We start from the raw sequence: 18708 nt of genomic DNA on the forward strand, positions 1-18708 counted from the left end.
TGTATACATTATTATTGAATGTCAAAAAGGACAATTTGAAATACTAATCGACGGGTCTGAGCATTTTCCAAAAAAACAATTAGTATTTGAGATATTGAATTTATTCCACTTTACAGACTCTCTCTGTATATATATCATTATTTGGGGTGGTACACAAAACACAGCCAAAATTCAGCATATTTGTAGTTAGTTAGATTACCTAGCTCGACAGGTATTTCAGTTAGGTTGTACCAAGAATAATTTTAAAAGAATTTTGTGGTACATGACTCAAATACATTGAAAACCACTGTCCTAGACGGATAGAGACACAAATCAGGCAGTGTTGGAAAGACTGAATATTGCACCTGAATTTAATTTGCTATAAAGAAGAGAATACTTGAGTTTCCTGGCCACTTTTTTAGAAGCACAAGATCCTACAGCTTAATCTTATTTAAGTTCCTAGAGCTCATAATCCAAGGAAAAATCATTGACCGTAGAAGAATTTCTTGGCTGTGAAACCTTCGTGAATGGTTCGGAATGGCATCGGTCGAATTATTGCAGGACTGCAAGTCTCTTTCATAATATATAATTTGTTATGCCAATGCTTCATCTACTTTAACTGTATACCAGGGGCCACCAATTATATTTCCTGAGGGTCCGTTTCGAAAACCTAGGACACTTCCGGGGTACGGAGTTAACACTAGCTGTCTGGTTGTTCCAATTCGGTAAACAAATCAGAAGGGTGCAGTGAGAAATTTTTAGGCAGAAATTGTTTTTTTCTACGAGCGTGCAAAAATGTCTACTTTCGCGCACGCATTTTAGTTTAGAAAGTTTTACTTTTCCGCACGCGTGTTACTTTTCCGCACGCGGTTTACTTTTCCGCAAGCGTATCCACCGTCATGGAAACCAAGATCGTCGTCATGCTAACTAATTATATTGAAAGTTTGGTTTTGACAACATTGTCAAAGAATTAAGTCAACTTTTTAACAATTATTATTATCAAATACAAAATATGTAATTTTAATTATATTTATTTATTATTTACAATGTTTATATTGAACGTACAACTGAATCCTACGCTTTTTTCTTCAAATATGCTGTTAACTTAAAATGATCGCCTATATTGACATTTTTTTCAATTTTTAATACTGACTTGAGCATGGAATAGCGGGACCGCAAAGTATTTGGTTTGCAGATTTTGGATAGACTAATAAAATAAGCCAAAAACACTTTTTCTTTTAAGCTATTTACACTTTTTTCTTTACACCAACTCATAAAAATATTGTATTCTTTCTTGTACCTGTTTGCTGATTTTTCCGGTAACAAATTACGATAATTGACAACGTCGAGGATAGATGGAGGTAGTTCTTCGTCACTTGATGCCATCTAAATCACTTAATTATTTTTTAATTCGTAAGTAAAGATAAATTTTAAAGTGTGTGACGTGCTTCTTGACAATAATTGCTTTGTTTGACATCGTTGCTATGCCTTTAAAATATTAAAACCTGTATATAACAGGTATTTAGGCACCGCATTGAATTAATTCGGTGTTATTAGATCGTCGTCATGCTAACCAATTATATAGAAAGTTTGGTTTTGACAACCTTGTCAAAGATTTAATTTGAGTATGTATTTTTATATTAATTCAATTAATTGATTAAGATTTGGTCATTTTTAAATGCTCGTAGAAAAAATATTGTTCCTAACTCTTGCAGAAAGTCTCTTTTCCGCACTCGACTGCTTGCCGAACTCCGCTTCGCTTCGTTCGGCAAACTGCAATCGCGTGCGGAAAAGTATGACTTTCTGCACTTGTTAGGAAAATAACTATTAACACTTTTTTAATAAATCCAAAACATCACATTTTTTGCTCCCGAAAATATGTTTTTAGCATTTTTGGGTCATCTTACGTCTGTTTTAGACTATACCTTTTTTTGTTAACAGAAAATGATATAACAAAAATTTACATGAAATTATTGTGTACAACATTAAGACAAGAAGTTTTGTGTATTACATTGTCACTTCTTCCTATTAGAATATGTTATGTGATTCTGCACATTACATGCTAGAAAGGTACTTTGTTATATTTTTGTGATGGTACATGTACTGTTAACCTCAATTTTCTTCTTCTTATTTTCTTTTAAGAACATTTTAACCTCATTTTCCTCAACATTTAACCTATTTAATCTTTGATATTTTATATTACAAAGATATGTTATATGATGGATAAGAAAACTCTATAATTATCAGCTGCTTCCAGTGCAACATTTTTTAAAAGAAAAGTTGAACCAATGTGACAGTGTAACGAAAATAACCTAACTGCGCATGCCTGTGTACTAAAAATTGTTATCAAATAGGACATGTTCTAATTTGTATAACATTTTCTGTTAACAGATTTTGTTTCCTGTTTTACATTGTGACAGAACTTTGTATACCATTTTCTTATATAATTTTATGTTATAGTCTAAAACAGACTTTAAACAAAAAAGATTTTCTGTCATTTTTCTCAAAACTTGATAGATTTCAAGTTTTAAGCGATTTATAAACTGAAAAATGCGAAAATAAGCATTTTCGAAGCTTGAAAATTCATGTGTACATTATTATTTTTGCGGTTGTCAAGTGCCTAAATTGAAGTTAAAACATTCAATTTCAAGATTCTGATGAGTTATCGGGGTTTATTTCAATTTCGACTATTTGTTTTTATTGCCGTATTTAATTAGCACATTGGCAATAATTAATTGAATAAATAAATAAATCATTAAGAAAAAATATGTTAATAATAAATTATAAAATTTTAATAAATGTGAAGTATTTGTTGGGCATTTTTTGCATAAGTACGTATAATATGTATAATAAGTGCGACAGAGACGCATCATAAATTGCGATGTGCGGCGACTTAAAAGTCGAGTGGACTCGCATAATTAATAATTAAAGAAACAACGGTCTATATTGAAGTAAGTCCCGATTACTCGTTAGAATCTTGAAGTTGAATTTAGGTACTTTGCAACCTGAAAACTAATAATTTACATATGAGTTTTCAAACCTCGAAAATGCGTTGGTATTTTCACATTTTTCAGATTTTAATTATCGCTTATAACTCGAAAACCATAAACTCTTGAAAAAAATGACACAAGACCTTTTTTTTTTAAATACAATTTTCGGGGCTATAAAGTAATTTTGAATTTGTATAAAAATATTGTTTTACCCGGCATCCCGGGCCCCTTCTAATTTGTTTAACCTTTCCGTGGCCGTGCGGGCATCTTAGGTACCCCAGATGCGGTTTTGTCTTTATAAATTTTCAAAATATTTTTATTTATTTTTATCCCTCCAGGTAATCTTAGAAAATATATTACTAAGTCGTTTTTTTTATAAAAATTATCAAATATAATTTAAATTTTATACTAAATTTGAAATTAACTCCTCGGGGCACACAGAGCCAGAAACCCCTGCCAGAGACATTCAACAATATACAAGTCGAAGATGCAGCTTTTGTGCCAGGGCACTTGATAGAAAGACTAAAATATCATGTAGTACATGCAGAAAACCCATTTGCACCATACATCGAGAAGAAAGTAAAACATTTTTATGCCCTGACTGTAAAAATGATGAATTAGATCAAATTGTAATTACAGGTAAAACTAAAAAAACGTAAATCTTTTTAATAATAAAAACCAATTATTTCAGTTACTACTGCTTTATTATACAGGGTAGCGAGAAAGTATGGAAACACGGTAATTTCTCGGAAACAGCGATTGCTATAAATGTTGGTGGGTAAGGGTATTCTAATACGGCCGATATTATAGTGGTAATTACATTGTTGTCAAATCTTCCGTTTTTCTGGAAATCTAATGAACTTTCTTATTTTAAATAAAACACCCTGTATGATTTTTTGCGTTTTGAAGTCCTTAAATACTCATTATTTTTCATGTTATGTTACCTATACCTAAATGCCATAATTTTGGAGTTATTGCTACATTTATTAAAAAAAAAAATTTTAACAAATTATACAAATTTATTTTTTTGGACCGGGTAGATATTATTTTGGGATCTTTGGGTCATTGGGAACAAAAAAGGTCTTTTGTAAGTTTCCTCAAAAGTTAATCGTTTCCGAGTTATAAACATATTAAAACTGAAAAAAAATCGAAAAATTACGATTTTCTGGGTTCAAAAACATAAGTAAAAAATATTATTTTTGAAACAATGTAGTGCCTAAATTCAAGTTCAAACCTTATTTTATCATATGCCGATAAGTGATTTTTTCTTATTTTATTCTAAAACATTATTTTTTAGTTGTTAATGCAGCCCGATAGCCCGTCCTCGCATATGAGCATTATTAACAATTAAAAAAAAAACAATCTTTTAGAATAAAATATGCCAAAAATTCTTATAGAGATCTGGTAGAAAAAGGTTTGACCTTGAATTTAGGTACTTCGTAATTTTAAAAATGATTTTTTTACTTGTGTTTTTGAACCTTGAAAATCGTCATTTTTCGATTATTTTCAGTTTTAAATTGTTTATAACTCGGAAACGATTAGCTTTTGAGGAAAATTACAAAAGACCTTTTTTGTCCTCAATGATCCAAAGAACCTAAAATAATGTCTACCTGGGCCGAAAAAATTGATATTTATAACTTGTTAAAATTTTTGTTTTTTAATAAATGTCGCAATAACTCCGAAATTATGTCATTTAGGTATAGGGAACATAACATGAAAAATAATCAGTATTTCTTGATGACTTCAAATGGCAAAAAACATGTAGGGTGTTCCATTTAAAATAAGAAAGTTCATTAGATTTCCAGAAAAACGGAAGATTTGACAACAATTTAATTACCAGTATACTATCGGTCGCATTAGGACACCCCCACCGACCAAAATTTATAAAAATCGTTCGAGCGGTTTCCGAGAAATCACCGTGTTTCCATACTTTCTCGCTACCCTGTATAACTTTCCAAACAATAATGTAAAATTTAAAAAATATAATATTAAAGTATTTTAGTGGGGTACCATAGTTGCCCCGCATGGCCTGCAGCGTAAGTTTTTATAGCACGGTCCCGGAAAGGTTAAGGGGACATTTTTGAACCGGAATCCACAAAAAAAAAACGAATCAGAAAATTTGTCATTCATTACAAAATTAAATTATCAGTGAGAAAAATGACATTTTTTATTATGTACAACCTGTCTGAAGTTTAGAGTGAGTTTGGTGCAACTGATTCTCATTGGAGAGCTGGGATATTCATCTGTTAGCTGAGATCTGTACCGATTTTTAATAAACTTCATTCTTGATAAAGCGGTTTCGCACACATAAGTTGAGACAAACATAATGTACAAATTTAATGACGGTCCGCACAAAAGTAGCTCACGGTCCGGATGAGGACCGCGGTCCGCTAATTGGTGACCCCTGCTGTATACAATCCGAGTTTATGATAAATATAATTGCCTTCCAGTTCCAAGTTTCTATATTCTTTGTCTATCAAGACCTGCTCTCCCAACATTGTTTATCTCTTATTGTCAAGTTATTCTGAGGTGCTTTCTTTTTCTTCTTTTTATTGGATTCCAGCTTGTTACGTTTTGGTATTCCACCTTCAGCCATTCTGTACTGAAACATTTTCTTTAAATTGTGCCATACGCTAAGAAGAAAACAACATAGTATAGAAAACTTGAGGAACTTGATGCATTATCGGAACTGAACTATCATTATTACACATTCCCATTGGAATTGAAGATTATAAAAGCGTATTCAAACTTATAGCTATTCATATTTATTTATTGTGGTTCTATATACATATTAAGGTACGTATCCATACGTGGGTGCTCCGTGTATCAGCTCCACATGGATGGGGGCGATCGGCCCCCTCCTCTCAAACCATTATATATAAAGATTATAAAAATATTAATTTATTTTTCATAGAAATTTAGCCAGTCGGGCCCCCCCTCTTGACGATGCTGGATCCTGCTGGATGCGCCACTGACATAGTGGATACGTTGGTGCTCGCCGCTCACCCTCTTTGATTCAACCGGTTTGTGGTATATATGTAGGGGAGCGCATGCCGTACCTATTTGAGCAGCTACACCGAGCACGGAGCACCCACGTATGGATACGTACCTTTACATTTTGGGTGTATTAAAATGTATGACCCAAAACAGTGATATTTACATAAGTTTATAATCTATTACCAAAGGGGAGGGATTAGTTAACAAAAAAGTAAATATTTACTAAAAAAACACACATGTTATCAAGACAAATATTTATTACAGCTTTCACTATATATTCATATCTACATCAATTCAAAAGAACTGACAACATAATTCTATAGTTAAAAATTTAACTTAAAGCTTACCATGAGCAACATTGTACATTACAAAATACATAAAAAGATTACAAAGAAATATATTTAAAATATTTGAGATTCGACAGATACATATAAACAACACATAAAGTCATTTTTATTGTGTATTAGAGTCATTTAATTTTTTAACATTAAAATATGTATTAAACTATACAGTACAAACATTTATAAAAATATGTATAAAACTATGGAAAGCAAATTTATGACAGGATATATTGGAACATTTAGTTAATACATACATTATTAGACAAAGCCATAAGAGGGAGAAATAGGTTAGGTAGAAAAGCCATCACAATGTTAAACAGCATTTTATGGGACCAATCCATCAGCAAAGAAAATAAAAAGAGGATATATGAGACACTAGTGAAAAGTATCACTCTATTTAAAAAGCTGTGCATCATGGCCACTAAAATAACGAACCCTGGCAACGATGAGAACGGAAATGGATTTTTGGAGAAGAGCAGCAGGAAGATCTAGAAGAAAAATGATCACCAACGAACGCATTAGAAAAATAACAGAAGGAAAGAGAAACGAGGTAGACGAGAAAAAGTTTGAGCGAAGGAATTAACAAAGAGCTGAGAGAAAGAGACATAGAAGAGGCGGAAAACGTTATAAACTGACATGTAGTAGTAGTAGTTAATACATACGGTATTTAACTACCAATTAGACAGAAAATAATCGATTCGTATAAAGCACTATACATAGATTGGTATCAGTTTGTTGGATAGTATGACGGATTTTTTTTAAGTTGCTATGTGTTAACGGCTTTGGACAGATCGGACAGAAAGATATGTCAAATCCGGACGACAGGAAAGAATAAACGTCACTGGATTATTTCATTCTCACTCTGAAATATTCGCGGTTAAAAAGTCTTTCATATTCATTGGACGATAGATAGTAAAATAGAGCTAGAGAGAATAGGGGGTGAGTCGCACTAGTCTTTGCAGACAAAATCAATAAATATGGTTACCTATAATTCTGTGGACTCGCTTTTTTTATCTATGAAGAGATTATATTTACGTATAAAAGTGTTAAGCAATATTAATTACTAGTTTACGTATTAATAAGTGGCTAGAGGAATTGTTTTCTTCAGTCTCGTTCAAAATAAATTTTAACATATATATCATAGCAGATAGCTACACAAATAAACTTAAAATGGTTTAATACAGTATAAAACAGAAATTTTGAATTGACAAAAAATCTAGCGGACAAACATTTTGATATTCAGAACAGTTTCGCCAACAAACAGAATTTTTACTGAATACGTCACTCAAAGGTAGTGTATAATTTGAACCAACATATTATCGCACCCTCAGTAATATAGAGGCACAATTCAAAAAAGTCGATTTTTGGGAAATCGCGTTTAAAGATTCTGGTTTCCAAAATTATAGCTATTTTTTCAAATAACATGCTTATTATTTAAGTTATAAATGTGAAATTCGGCAGATTTGTTATTTGATAATTGCACTATAAATAGCGATGAGAAAAAAAAATGAATATAAATAAATTCCATTAATTACATGTAATTGAAAAAAACACTTTCTCAAGTAAGTTCCAAAAACATAACAGAAATAAGGAACTGTTTAAGTTTGATCCCTTATATTATTAATGCCCTGTCACTGTTTATGCAAAATAACGATCTATTATGAATTAGACCCATTTATTTACTATATTTTGCATGATATAACGGCTCAACTAAAAACTATTCTATAAAATACAGAATGTTAAAACACAAACTAACCAGGATTTTCGTCATAGAAAGACATGTTACTGATTGCTCCCTTGTAGCAGTAAAAACCAGAGGTGGCCGGGGAGAGTGAGAGAGAGGCATAAATATATTTATCCAACCATTCATGTTCTTTTTCTCCCTCTGTCAATGCTAACCGGTAGAGATTTTCATTTTGTGCCCATATCATTCAAAGTCAAAATTAACACAAATTTTGAGTTGAGCCCTTATATTACTGAGGGTGCGATATATTTCAGCGATTTTAAAATAAACTAACAGTTTAAGAACAAACCAGTAACATATACACTAAGATCTCGTATTTTGTAGATATTATTAAAATTTGAGTTTTAAACGTTCAAAAATTACATATTTTTACGGGTACTTTTAAGTCCCCTTATTTATATTTTATAAATTATAAAAAAAATCAATTTTTGTTTTTTACGTAAAAACATTCCTTAGTATCATAGAAGTACTGTCCTAAAATGTTATTAAAAAATTCGAAATTGAAACAAAGTTGTAGCTGAATTTATAACGGTACCTGCCTGAGATAAAACTTTTTTGTACACAACAACACGCGCGATACCTGACCTATGCAGCTGCAACTTGATAGTTTAGAAAAACGAGCACGTGTTTTGTATTATTGAAATTTATCAAAAGTTATTGTTTTGAAAATCGGACCAAATACCTGGATCTTGTGGTCATTTAAAAGGCAACCGAACTAAAGGGATGCATCGAAATAGGCATAGTATTAGTAAAAATAAGGTTTGACTGACCATTTACAGCTTTTATTGGACAGTGTGGCACCCAATAGGCACGAGGAATCACTGATTACAGAGGGAAAAAATGAATAGTATCAAATCTGTTTGTTGGTTTAAAGTAAAAACTACATAAAATTTCTAAAGATTAACAATAATAATGGAAAAACTTCAGTAAAAAATTATACGTGCAGATTATTAGTATTCGCCAATGAGTGCCAGTAAACACTTTTTGTAATGTCCGGAGCAGTCGCCCTGAAAAAAAGGACAAATGTTAGGAATACACAACTAATAATAAAACAAACGTATATTTATATAATTGAAAAAATTTTAACATCGAAGTAAAAAACTTCTTGCATATTAGCAAAATTCTTGTATTTGGTATAAATAAGCATTTAATTGAAATTAAATTAAAAATCCAAATGGATTACAATATTTGTTCAAAACGTTTTCGGACTTATCACTCCATCTCCAGTGAACCTAAAAAGTAAGTAATCCCACTTAGTTAAGAAAAACGTGGGTTGAAATTTTTACTGTTAAATAAAAAATGAAGTTAAGATTACTTGCTTTGGAGTCCTTGCGCTAATAACCGCAAAACCAAACAGTGGTTGAATTTCAATTGTTGTTTACATACTTCCTGTTCTTGTTTAACCTACTCATGGCAAAATTATGAACAAAGTAATATCTCTTAGTCTCGGATATAGAATGGGCAACAAAAGAATTGATATGGTGTATTACGCAGATGATGCAGAAATTATTGTCGAATCAGAAGATGACCTTCAGAAACAACTCTTTCAGTTTTTTTCCAATAAGCCGGCAACAAAATATGAACATTTCTACCAACAAATCTAAATGTATGACAATAGCAAAAAATCCGTTCAGATGTAAGTTAGTAGTTGAGAACAACCCCATAGAACAGGTGATGCAATTCAGATATCTGGGCATAGATATATTAAGCACCCATGACCCAGTAAAGGACCTGAGGAGTCAGATCAACAGAGCATCTGCATTGTCAGGATGTCTGCGGGAGATAGTCTGGTCAAATCCGTATATGTGCACAGATAGTAAAATTAGAATCTACAAAACTTGCATACGACCGATCATGACATATGGCATAGAAGTGCGCAAAGACACCAACAAAACGAAACAGATTATATCTATATCATATAGATAATTAGACTCTGAAGCCCCAGAAGTTTTACTGAAGAAGTTTTAGTTTTACTGCCTACAAGAACAGACTTAGTACCACCATGTAACTGTAAAAATTGCTCTAAGAACTTATGCAGATGTAAAAAAGCTGAGATTCTCTGTATATCTCGATTCAGATGCATGAAACAAAAAGTTTGTAAAAATAGTATTAATAAATAATATCAACTTACTTTTTAGTTCTATTTCTGAAATATTAGTTTTTAATGTTTTTGAAGTTATACTTCTTTACCGGCGATAGAGGGTGATTTTTTTATATGTTAAAACCTATCAGCCCGGCGCATGCGCATTATAACTTTGTTCTGATTGGATGTTCAAATGACATGTCAAAAATTATCCGATATGGCAGCTGTGGTTTGGAGGTAAAGGTAAAGGTAAACAAATGTATAATATATTAGTTTTATTGTTGTGAGGACAGAAACAAAAAAGTTTATAATATTGTAGTGACTTTTAAATAGTTTTTAAAAGCAACAGGTACGTAATAATTGTTAATGTATCATGGGTATAAACCTACCTATTTGATCTGCCAAAATACATAGTATGTAATACTTTTATTTATATAATTTGATTAACATCAAAATTTCTATCAATATTCACCTAATATATTGTTTTTTACCCTATGTTTTGTTGTATTTTTTCAATTCTAAATCATTTCAATTCAAAATTAAAATAATTTGATCAATTTTCAAAATATCAAAATATCAAGTTTAATCCGTTTAGTTAGTCGATCTTCGTAAATAATGACACATAGTGTCTGTGGCTAAGCGGAGAAGGCGAATGAATTCCAATACCAACCGCTCTTATCAGCGCTGGTTCGAGTCCCAATAGAAACTTTCTTTTTTGTTTTTTTTTTAATATATTTTATGATTGTAAGTATATTTATTATATAATTGTATTTTCAGAAAATACGTATTTAGTTAAAACAATTTTCGACAATTAATGTTCAGACATCATTTGTGGCTTGTTTAATGTGTTTGTGTGTGTTTTATTCTTTTATTATTTTAATTTTTGGCACTGTTCTAATAAAAATGTTTGAGAAGTAGTTAGTATAAATTAGTTTAATATTTAAACAAAATATAAATAAAAAGTATATTAATATCGTTTAAATCCTATAATAGAAGTATAACTTCTTACGTGCGTACAAAGTACACACACATTCTTTTTTTTTTCTCATTTAGTACAAAAAATAGAAGACAAAGTAAATAGAATGAAAGGTGATACGAGGTACAGTATGATGATTTAATTATAAGAATTATATGATAAAATTTGATTAGGATCTTCAAAAGTGAAAAATGAAGATAATGTATATATACATAGAAATTATAATTTGCATCGAGAAGTTAGCGCGTGAACCTTCACGCGGTGAGCCGATCTTGCGCCTCAAAGCGCACTATTAAAATATCGATATCTTGGCCAAAAATAAACTTACAAACATTTTCGTAAGCTCAAAATGTTCCTTTTGAGTTCTTCTATCATTATTGTTAATTAAAGTATAAATGTTTATAGCTTAAATTTGCTTGAAACCCTTATAAACAAATTAATGTACAATTTGTTTAAGAAAATTATAACTTCAAATGGGTATAACTTTAAAACAAATGAAGATCAAGTAATAAACAAACTCTGTTTGGAAGCCTATTAATGAAGCTTTAAAATGAGACCTTCAAAGGCATTTGCACGCGTAAACGCCGAGTTACGATCAATAAAGCTTCGAAAAATACTTATTTTGCAATTTGCAATTTGCATTGCGCACTAATTTTATAATATCTTGAGTTCCAATTGTTGGATTTAAGTTTAGTAAACGTTTTTTCTTCGTTTTTTATTGACGAACAAATTTTATTTGAGACATTATTTTTTATCTCTTTTAGTTTATGAACCAGAGCCTTATAAACAATTTATAAACAATTAAATTGTTTATAACAATTTTTTAACCACTCGGATCGAAATCCACCATCGAAATTCGTAATCAGCCGCCAAAAATCCATAAGAAACCGTTGAGTTTGTCCATCAGAAGTGAAAAGGACACGGTGACCTCTATTTGGCGCCTAGACTATACTTGAAATATCAATTTACTAGGGAAAAGAGAGGTTCCCAGAAAGCTCTCTCTTGTTAATATCGGCCAATTTATTACTTTCGAACATATAAACGACAACTGAAATTCAACCATTGTTTTGTTTTGCGGTAATTAGTGTAAGTACTTCAAAGTAGGGTAATCTTGACCACATTTTTTAAATGCCTGTCAAAATTTCAGCCCACGTTTTTCTTAACTAAGTGGGATTACTTACTTTTTGGGTTCACTAACGATGGACTGAAAAGTCCGAAAACGTCCTGAACATTCTAATCTAATCCATTTAGATTTTTAATTACAACAGATGGTTTTTACTCCGATTTAACTAAATGATACTCTTTTTTCACTTATATAATATCACCAATTATCCAGTAATAATTATTTAGTTTTATCTTTATAACTTACCTTAATAGCATCAGCTAAAGATTCACCGTATTTGGCCTGGTATTCGCTCTTAATTTCAACCATGTCAATTTCAGACCTCGTTACTACCAGTCGAATCAACTGTCTATCGTTGGTTCCTAGCCCTTTCATGCTCTTATTCAAATATTTAGCAAAGAACGCCGCTTGGTTCTTTATGGACCTGATAATGGCTAAAAGAGCATCTTCCGAGTCTCCAGAGAACTCATTTTTGACAGCTTTCTCGATGTCGTGGCCGGTGATCTTCTGGTACTCTTGGAAAACGAGCTGGAGCTGAGCGTAGTTTCTTTGGCATAAAACCATGTTGAAGGTGGATTCGTCTGTGCCCAAACGAAGCTCTCCGGCTTGGAGTAGAGCCTGGGCGTCTTGTAAAGCTCTTTGAGGATCGGTGACGTTGCTTTCGTCTCTGGAGGCGTTACAGAGAGAGACCATCAAGCGCTTGAATGTGCCAGCGGTGTCGCCTTTGAGATCGCTTTCTAACGATCTGTAATATACTGGAAAGAACACAAAAAGTAGTGGTCACTAAAAGCACTAACACAAAAAAACACTAAAAATTAGCACGGGGAGGACCAAAGTAAGTTACAAAATACTAAACAATTCTCTTAAGTATTTGTCCAATTACACACAATAAATAACAGCTATAGTTTTTTATTAAACATTGATGAGAATTACCACATGGAACATCAGATCACTCAACACTAGAGATCAAGAAATCACCCAAGTATTAAAAGAGAAACAAATAGATATATGCGCTCTACAGGAAACAAAAGAGAAAGGAAAAGGACAATCAAGATTAGGCGAATATATACTAATCTACAGTGTAGTCGCAAAAGAAAACAGGGCCAAAGAAGGTGTAGCATTACTAATACATTAAAAATACCAAAATCACATCAAATAGTGTCAATATATATCGGAAAGAATTGTCACAGCAAAAATTAGAATGGAAAAGGAAGACCTGAACATCATTGGAGTATACGGCCCAGAAAATAACAAGCCTCAAACAACAAGGGAAATCTTTTATGACGAATTAAAACAAGTAGTAGATCAAGTTAGAGGGAAGATGATAATACTGGGGGATTTTAACGCTCGAATAGGTAACCAAGTAATATCCGGAATTAAGCACAAACACAATGAAAATGTTAAAAACGAAAATGGAGAACTGATGATAAACTTCTGCACGAATAACGAACTTAGAATAAAGAACACATTTTTTGACCACAAAAATCAACACAAATATACATTCAATATCACCCGTGGACAAAGATCTATGATAGATTATGTTGTAACCAACAGATATATCCATCAAAAATAATCGATGAAGATGCCTCAACTCAGCAGATGTAGGTAGCGACCATAGCCTAGTATTATGTAAAATAGGAATCATTATGAAGTATTTCACACCCAAGAGGGCAGCACCAACACAAACAAAAATCAAAGTCGAAGGACTACATACGGAATCCATGGACTACTTATACAGGAAAAGAATATCAGAGAAGATTGCTGAGAATGGAATATTAGAAAACGATAACATCGATGAAAGCTGTCAAAAACTCAAAGATAACATAATCAACTCTGCAACAGAATCACTTGGAGAGAGAAAAGTAACGAATACTCACATATTAAAGAAGAAAACTCCGTGGTTTAGAGAGGAAGTTAAGATAAAATGTGAAGAGAAGAAGAAAGCCTTTTTACAATACAGAACAAAACAAACACAACAGGCATACAACCACTACAAACGAATCAGAAATGAAACGAATACTTTAGTGGGGCAAATAAAAAGGGAGCACTGGCAGAGTTTCTCAAAATAGATGGAACACGACTTCTACGGAACACAAAAATAAGTATGGAGAATGATCAGAGGGCAAAGAAAGGAGATGAACGAATTAATAAAAGCGATACACATTCAGAAGGAAACATGGGCAGACTACTTCCGATCTCTATTTGCTCAAGGCGACGATAATGAACCACCAACACCTGAAGTCACGACAAACGAAGAAATAAACATCGAGGAGGTAGAGGTAAAGGAAGCATTAAGAAAATTAAAAAATATAAAACCTCCAGGAGAGGACAGAATATCGAACGAACTCCTAAAGTACAGAGGACAATATCTAATTAAACAACTATTAAAACTAATACAAAAAATAATAAAACAAAACAGAATACCACAAGAATGGAGATCAAGCATCCTAATACCTCTCTTCAAAAAAGGAGACACATCGGACCCGGAGAATTACAGAGGAATTAACTTATTGAACACAACATTAAAATTAACAACCAAAGTGATAACAAACAAATTTAATGAAATTATAACATTAGCAGAAGAACAACAAGGTTTTAGGTCGGGAAGGTCATGCACTGACGCTATATTTATAATGAGGCACGTTCAAGAGAGATCGTTGGAATACAACAAACCGGCATATTTATGTTTCGTGGAACTTAAGAAAGCATTTGACAGGGTCACATTAAAGGACGTTATCCATTTGTTATACTCGAGGGAGGTACCTCTAGGAATAATTAAAACGATCGAAAACATCTACCAGAACAACACAATAAAAGCAAAAGTGGAAGATAAACTAACTGACCCAATTACAGCCGGCAATGGGATAAGTCAGGGGGATTCCTTGAGTCCTTTATTGTTCAACCTGATCATGGACGAAATAATAAAAATAAGAACTAAAAAAGAACTAATAAAATTAAGAACTAAAAAAGGATACCAAATGGGAGAAAAACAACTTAAAATAATCTGATATGCGGACGATGCAATACTCATCTCTCAAAATGAAGATGATTTACAACGTATGCTGCACCAGTTCAACATAATCGCCAGAAAATTTAACATGTTAATTTCCCCACAAAAGACAAAATGCATGGTTATAACAGCAGACCAAATAAGATGTAAATTGGAGCTGGAAGGTCAGATAATAGAACAAGTGATGGAGTTTAAATACCTAGGCATCACACTATCTAGCTACGGAAGGTTCGAAACAGAAGTGGAAGATCAAGTGAATAGAGCAAACAGAGCCGCAGAATGCCTGAATGACACGATATGGAGAAATAAAAATATCGGAAAAGAAATGAAAGACAAAATTTACAAAACAGCCATCAGACCAATAATGACATACGCGGCAGAAATACAACCCGACACAGAGAGGACAAAAAGATTGCTCGAAACAGCAGAGATGAAAACCCTTCGAAAAATCGATGGTAAGACTCTATGGGACAGAGCTAGAAGTACAGATATACGACGGAGATGCAAGGTGGATAACATTAATAACTGGGTAAGAAACAGAAGAATAGAATGGAATGACCACATAAGCCGAATGACAACAAATAGAGTAGTAAGGACAGCGAGAGACAGTTCCCCAATAGGAAGACGATCAGTGGGAAGACCACGAAAACGATGGAACGACAACTTACTACAGGCACATTGAAAAAAAAGATAGAGTCGCGTCTATACAAAAAGAAGAAGAAGAATAAGTTTTTTAGGATTTACTTTAAATGGAGATTCGTATAAAAAAACCCTGAAAAATATTTGTAATTTGTGTACTATAGGTACTGATATCTTCCTATATCTGAATCCTATCCCTCGCTTCACACAGTTCACACGCTAAGAATTTGAACGTGCGATGGTTGGAACGCACGATAACATTCCAATAGTGGCTCGAGCAATCCTATGGTACCTTTCTCATCACACGGTGGTTGGAACGTTCGGCGAAGTCGCCGTGTAATAAGAAATGTACCGTAGGATTGCTCGAGCCACTATTGGAAAGTCGATGCGATGCGATGTCACCTTTCCTTTTTAATATAATCCTGGAGAAAGTAGTAAGAACAGCACAAATTAGAACAGAATTACTGACAGTAAATGGACCAAAATTACCACTAGCATACGCAGATGACATTGACATTGTGGGAAACACAGTCACCAATGTGAAGGGAACTTTCAATAAATTGGAGGTAGAGGCAAAGAAAACTGGTTTAAGGGTAAATGAAGAGAAAACCAAATACATGTGCATCAACAGACAAAAGGGACGAGATAGAATAGGGCAAAATGTTACGATAGATCCATATAAATTTGAAAGAATGGAGAGATTTAAATACCTCGGAGCAACAATCACTGCAGATAACGATATCACGGAAGGGATTAAAGGGAGAATTCAGGCAGCAAACAGATGTATGTATAGCCTCCACAATACTATTAAATCTAAGAACCTAACACGAGCATCAAAGATCAGAATATATAAAACAGTGATTAGACCGGTGCTAATGTATGGGTGTAAGACGTGGACTCTGATCAAAGCAATTGAAAGAAAACTTAGATGTTTTGAGAGAAAAATCCTCAGAAGAATCTTTGGACCTTATCACGACCCTAATAGCGACCAATACCGAATGAGAACAAATGCTGAGGTCAAGCAGCTGTATAGGGCGAGTGACATAGTCCAAAAAATTAAATCTCAGCGTCTAAGATGGGCTGGCCATGTCCATAGACTCCCTAATAACCGCCTTACCAAACTGATCTGGGAGGAAGCCCCCACCGAAAGAAGGCCCTTAGGACGCTCAAGAATGCGATGGAGAGACAATATATGGTCAGATCTAAGAACAATGGGGCTACCCACTGACCCAACTATCATGGACGAGCGTTCGAGATGGACGCGAGTTGTGCAGTCAGCCAAGACCCACCTAGGGTTGTAGTGATACCAGAAGAAGAAGAAGAAAAATTTTGGCTGATCCCAAGTCGTCTGTTTTAATGACAATGCCATCTGCATATCGGAGATAATTTAGTCTACTTCCATCGATATTAACACCCTTTCAGTCCTGCTATAATCGTTTAAATGCGTACTCCATGAATGTTATGAATAGTTTTGGCGATAAAGTATCTTCCTGCCTCACTCCTCTGCCAATTATTATCTTCTCAGTTACGCAATGAAAGTTTACAGTTGTTGTCGCATTTTCGTATATATTTCGAATAATATTGGCGTACCTGTAATCTATTCTGTATTCAGTCATTGCTTTTATAGCGACTGTTTCCACTTTGTCAAACGCTTTGTGGAAGTCAACAAAAGTAAGAAAAAGTAGTCTATTATATTGGATAGACATTTTGATTAGAGTTTTAGGCCACTGCAAACTCTGATAACGAGATATACAGATAGACATAGGCGTAACGGGGTGGGGGTGTTCAAACCATCGCACGTTCAAATTCTTAGTGTGTGAATACTAAACTAAAATGATCTCGAGATTACATCCCGAGACGAGAAAACATGATCCCGAGATTACGAAAGGCTATTCAAAGCATTTCTTCTTCTTCTTCTTCTTCCTTCTTGTATGTAGGCTTTAAAGCCTGTTTCTTCTTCAATATTAGCCTCCTAAATTGTTTAAATTATCGCACCATCTTTTTCTTGGTCTGCCAATACTTCTTCGTCCATTTGGTGACTTATCTCGTGCTATTCGTACTATCCTATCCTCTGCCATTCTACTAATGTGTTCATTCCACTCCTGTTTCCGTTTTGTCACCCATCCATTCATGTCTTCTACATTGCATGATCTTGTTATTCTCTTCTCTCCCTATCCAACAGACTTTTCCCTGATATTTGTCGGAGTATTTTCATCTCTGTTGCTTCTAATAGTCGTCTCGTTTTAGATGTGTCAGGTCTTGTCTCCGCCGTGTATGTCAATATGGGTCTAATTGCTGCTTTATAGATTCTTGCTTTTGTGTCTTGTCTTAGGTGTTTGTTCTTCCAGATTGTATCATTAAGAGATCCCGTCGCTTTACTTGCTTTTAAGTTTTGTTGTACTTCCTCTTCAACATCTCCGTAACTGGTTATATCTATTCCCAGATATCTAAACCTTGCTTCCTGCTTTATTATTTTCCCATCAATTTCGATTTTACATCGTAGTGGGTATTTACATGTTGTCATACATTTGGTTTTTTTCTGTTGATATTATCATATTGTATTTCTTGGCTGTTGTATTGAAGATGTGTGTTAATCTTTGGAGATCGTCTTCTGTCTCGGCGATTAATGCAGCGTCGCGTCGTCTGCGTAACATAATATTTGGATTTCTTTGTTCCCCATTCTGTAACCATGACCTTTACGTACTGCTTCTATTATTTCGTCCAGTAGTCCAGGAACCGAAGCATTTCACCTCGCAATTTTTACAGAATGGATCGATTTGCTTGAAAATTTGAGAATAAGTAGTGGATAGTTCAAGGATCAAAATC

At 33.4% G+C, this 18708-nt stretch overlaps 1 protein-coding gene across 5 annotated transcripts in view; it reads right to left on the minus strand.

The window, feature by feature from the left end:
- The window catches only part of LOC126881707 (annexin B9-like), a 110460-nt gene that overhangs the window by 21741 nt on the left and 70011 nt on the right, over positions 1-18708 (minus strand). Inside the window, exons 6-7 of one of the 5 annotated variants that reach the window (XM_050646121.1) lie at positions 12480-12988; positions 6206-9058 (exon numbers count right to left, since the gene is read on the minus strand). The exons of the other annotated variants lie outside the window; for them this stretch is intronic. Of the exons in view, the coding sequence (XP_050502078.1) occupies positions 9002-9058; positions 12480-12988 (566 nt within the window). The 3' untranslated portion in view covers positions 6206-9001. Of the gene's footprint in view, positions 1-6205; positions 9059-12479; positions 12989-18708 lie in introns of those variants that run through there. 5 annotated transcript variants of the gene reach the window in all.

Source organism: Diabrotica virgifera, chromosome 3 (genome assembly GCF_917563875.1).
Source record: "Diabrotica virgifera virgifera chromosome 3, PGI_DIABVI_V3a".
Lineage (NCBI taxonomy): Eukaryota > Metazoa > Arthropoda > Insecta > Coleoptera > Chrysomelidae > Diabrotica > Diabrotica virgifera.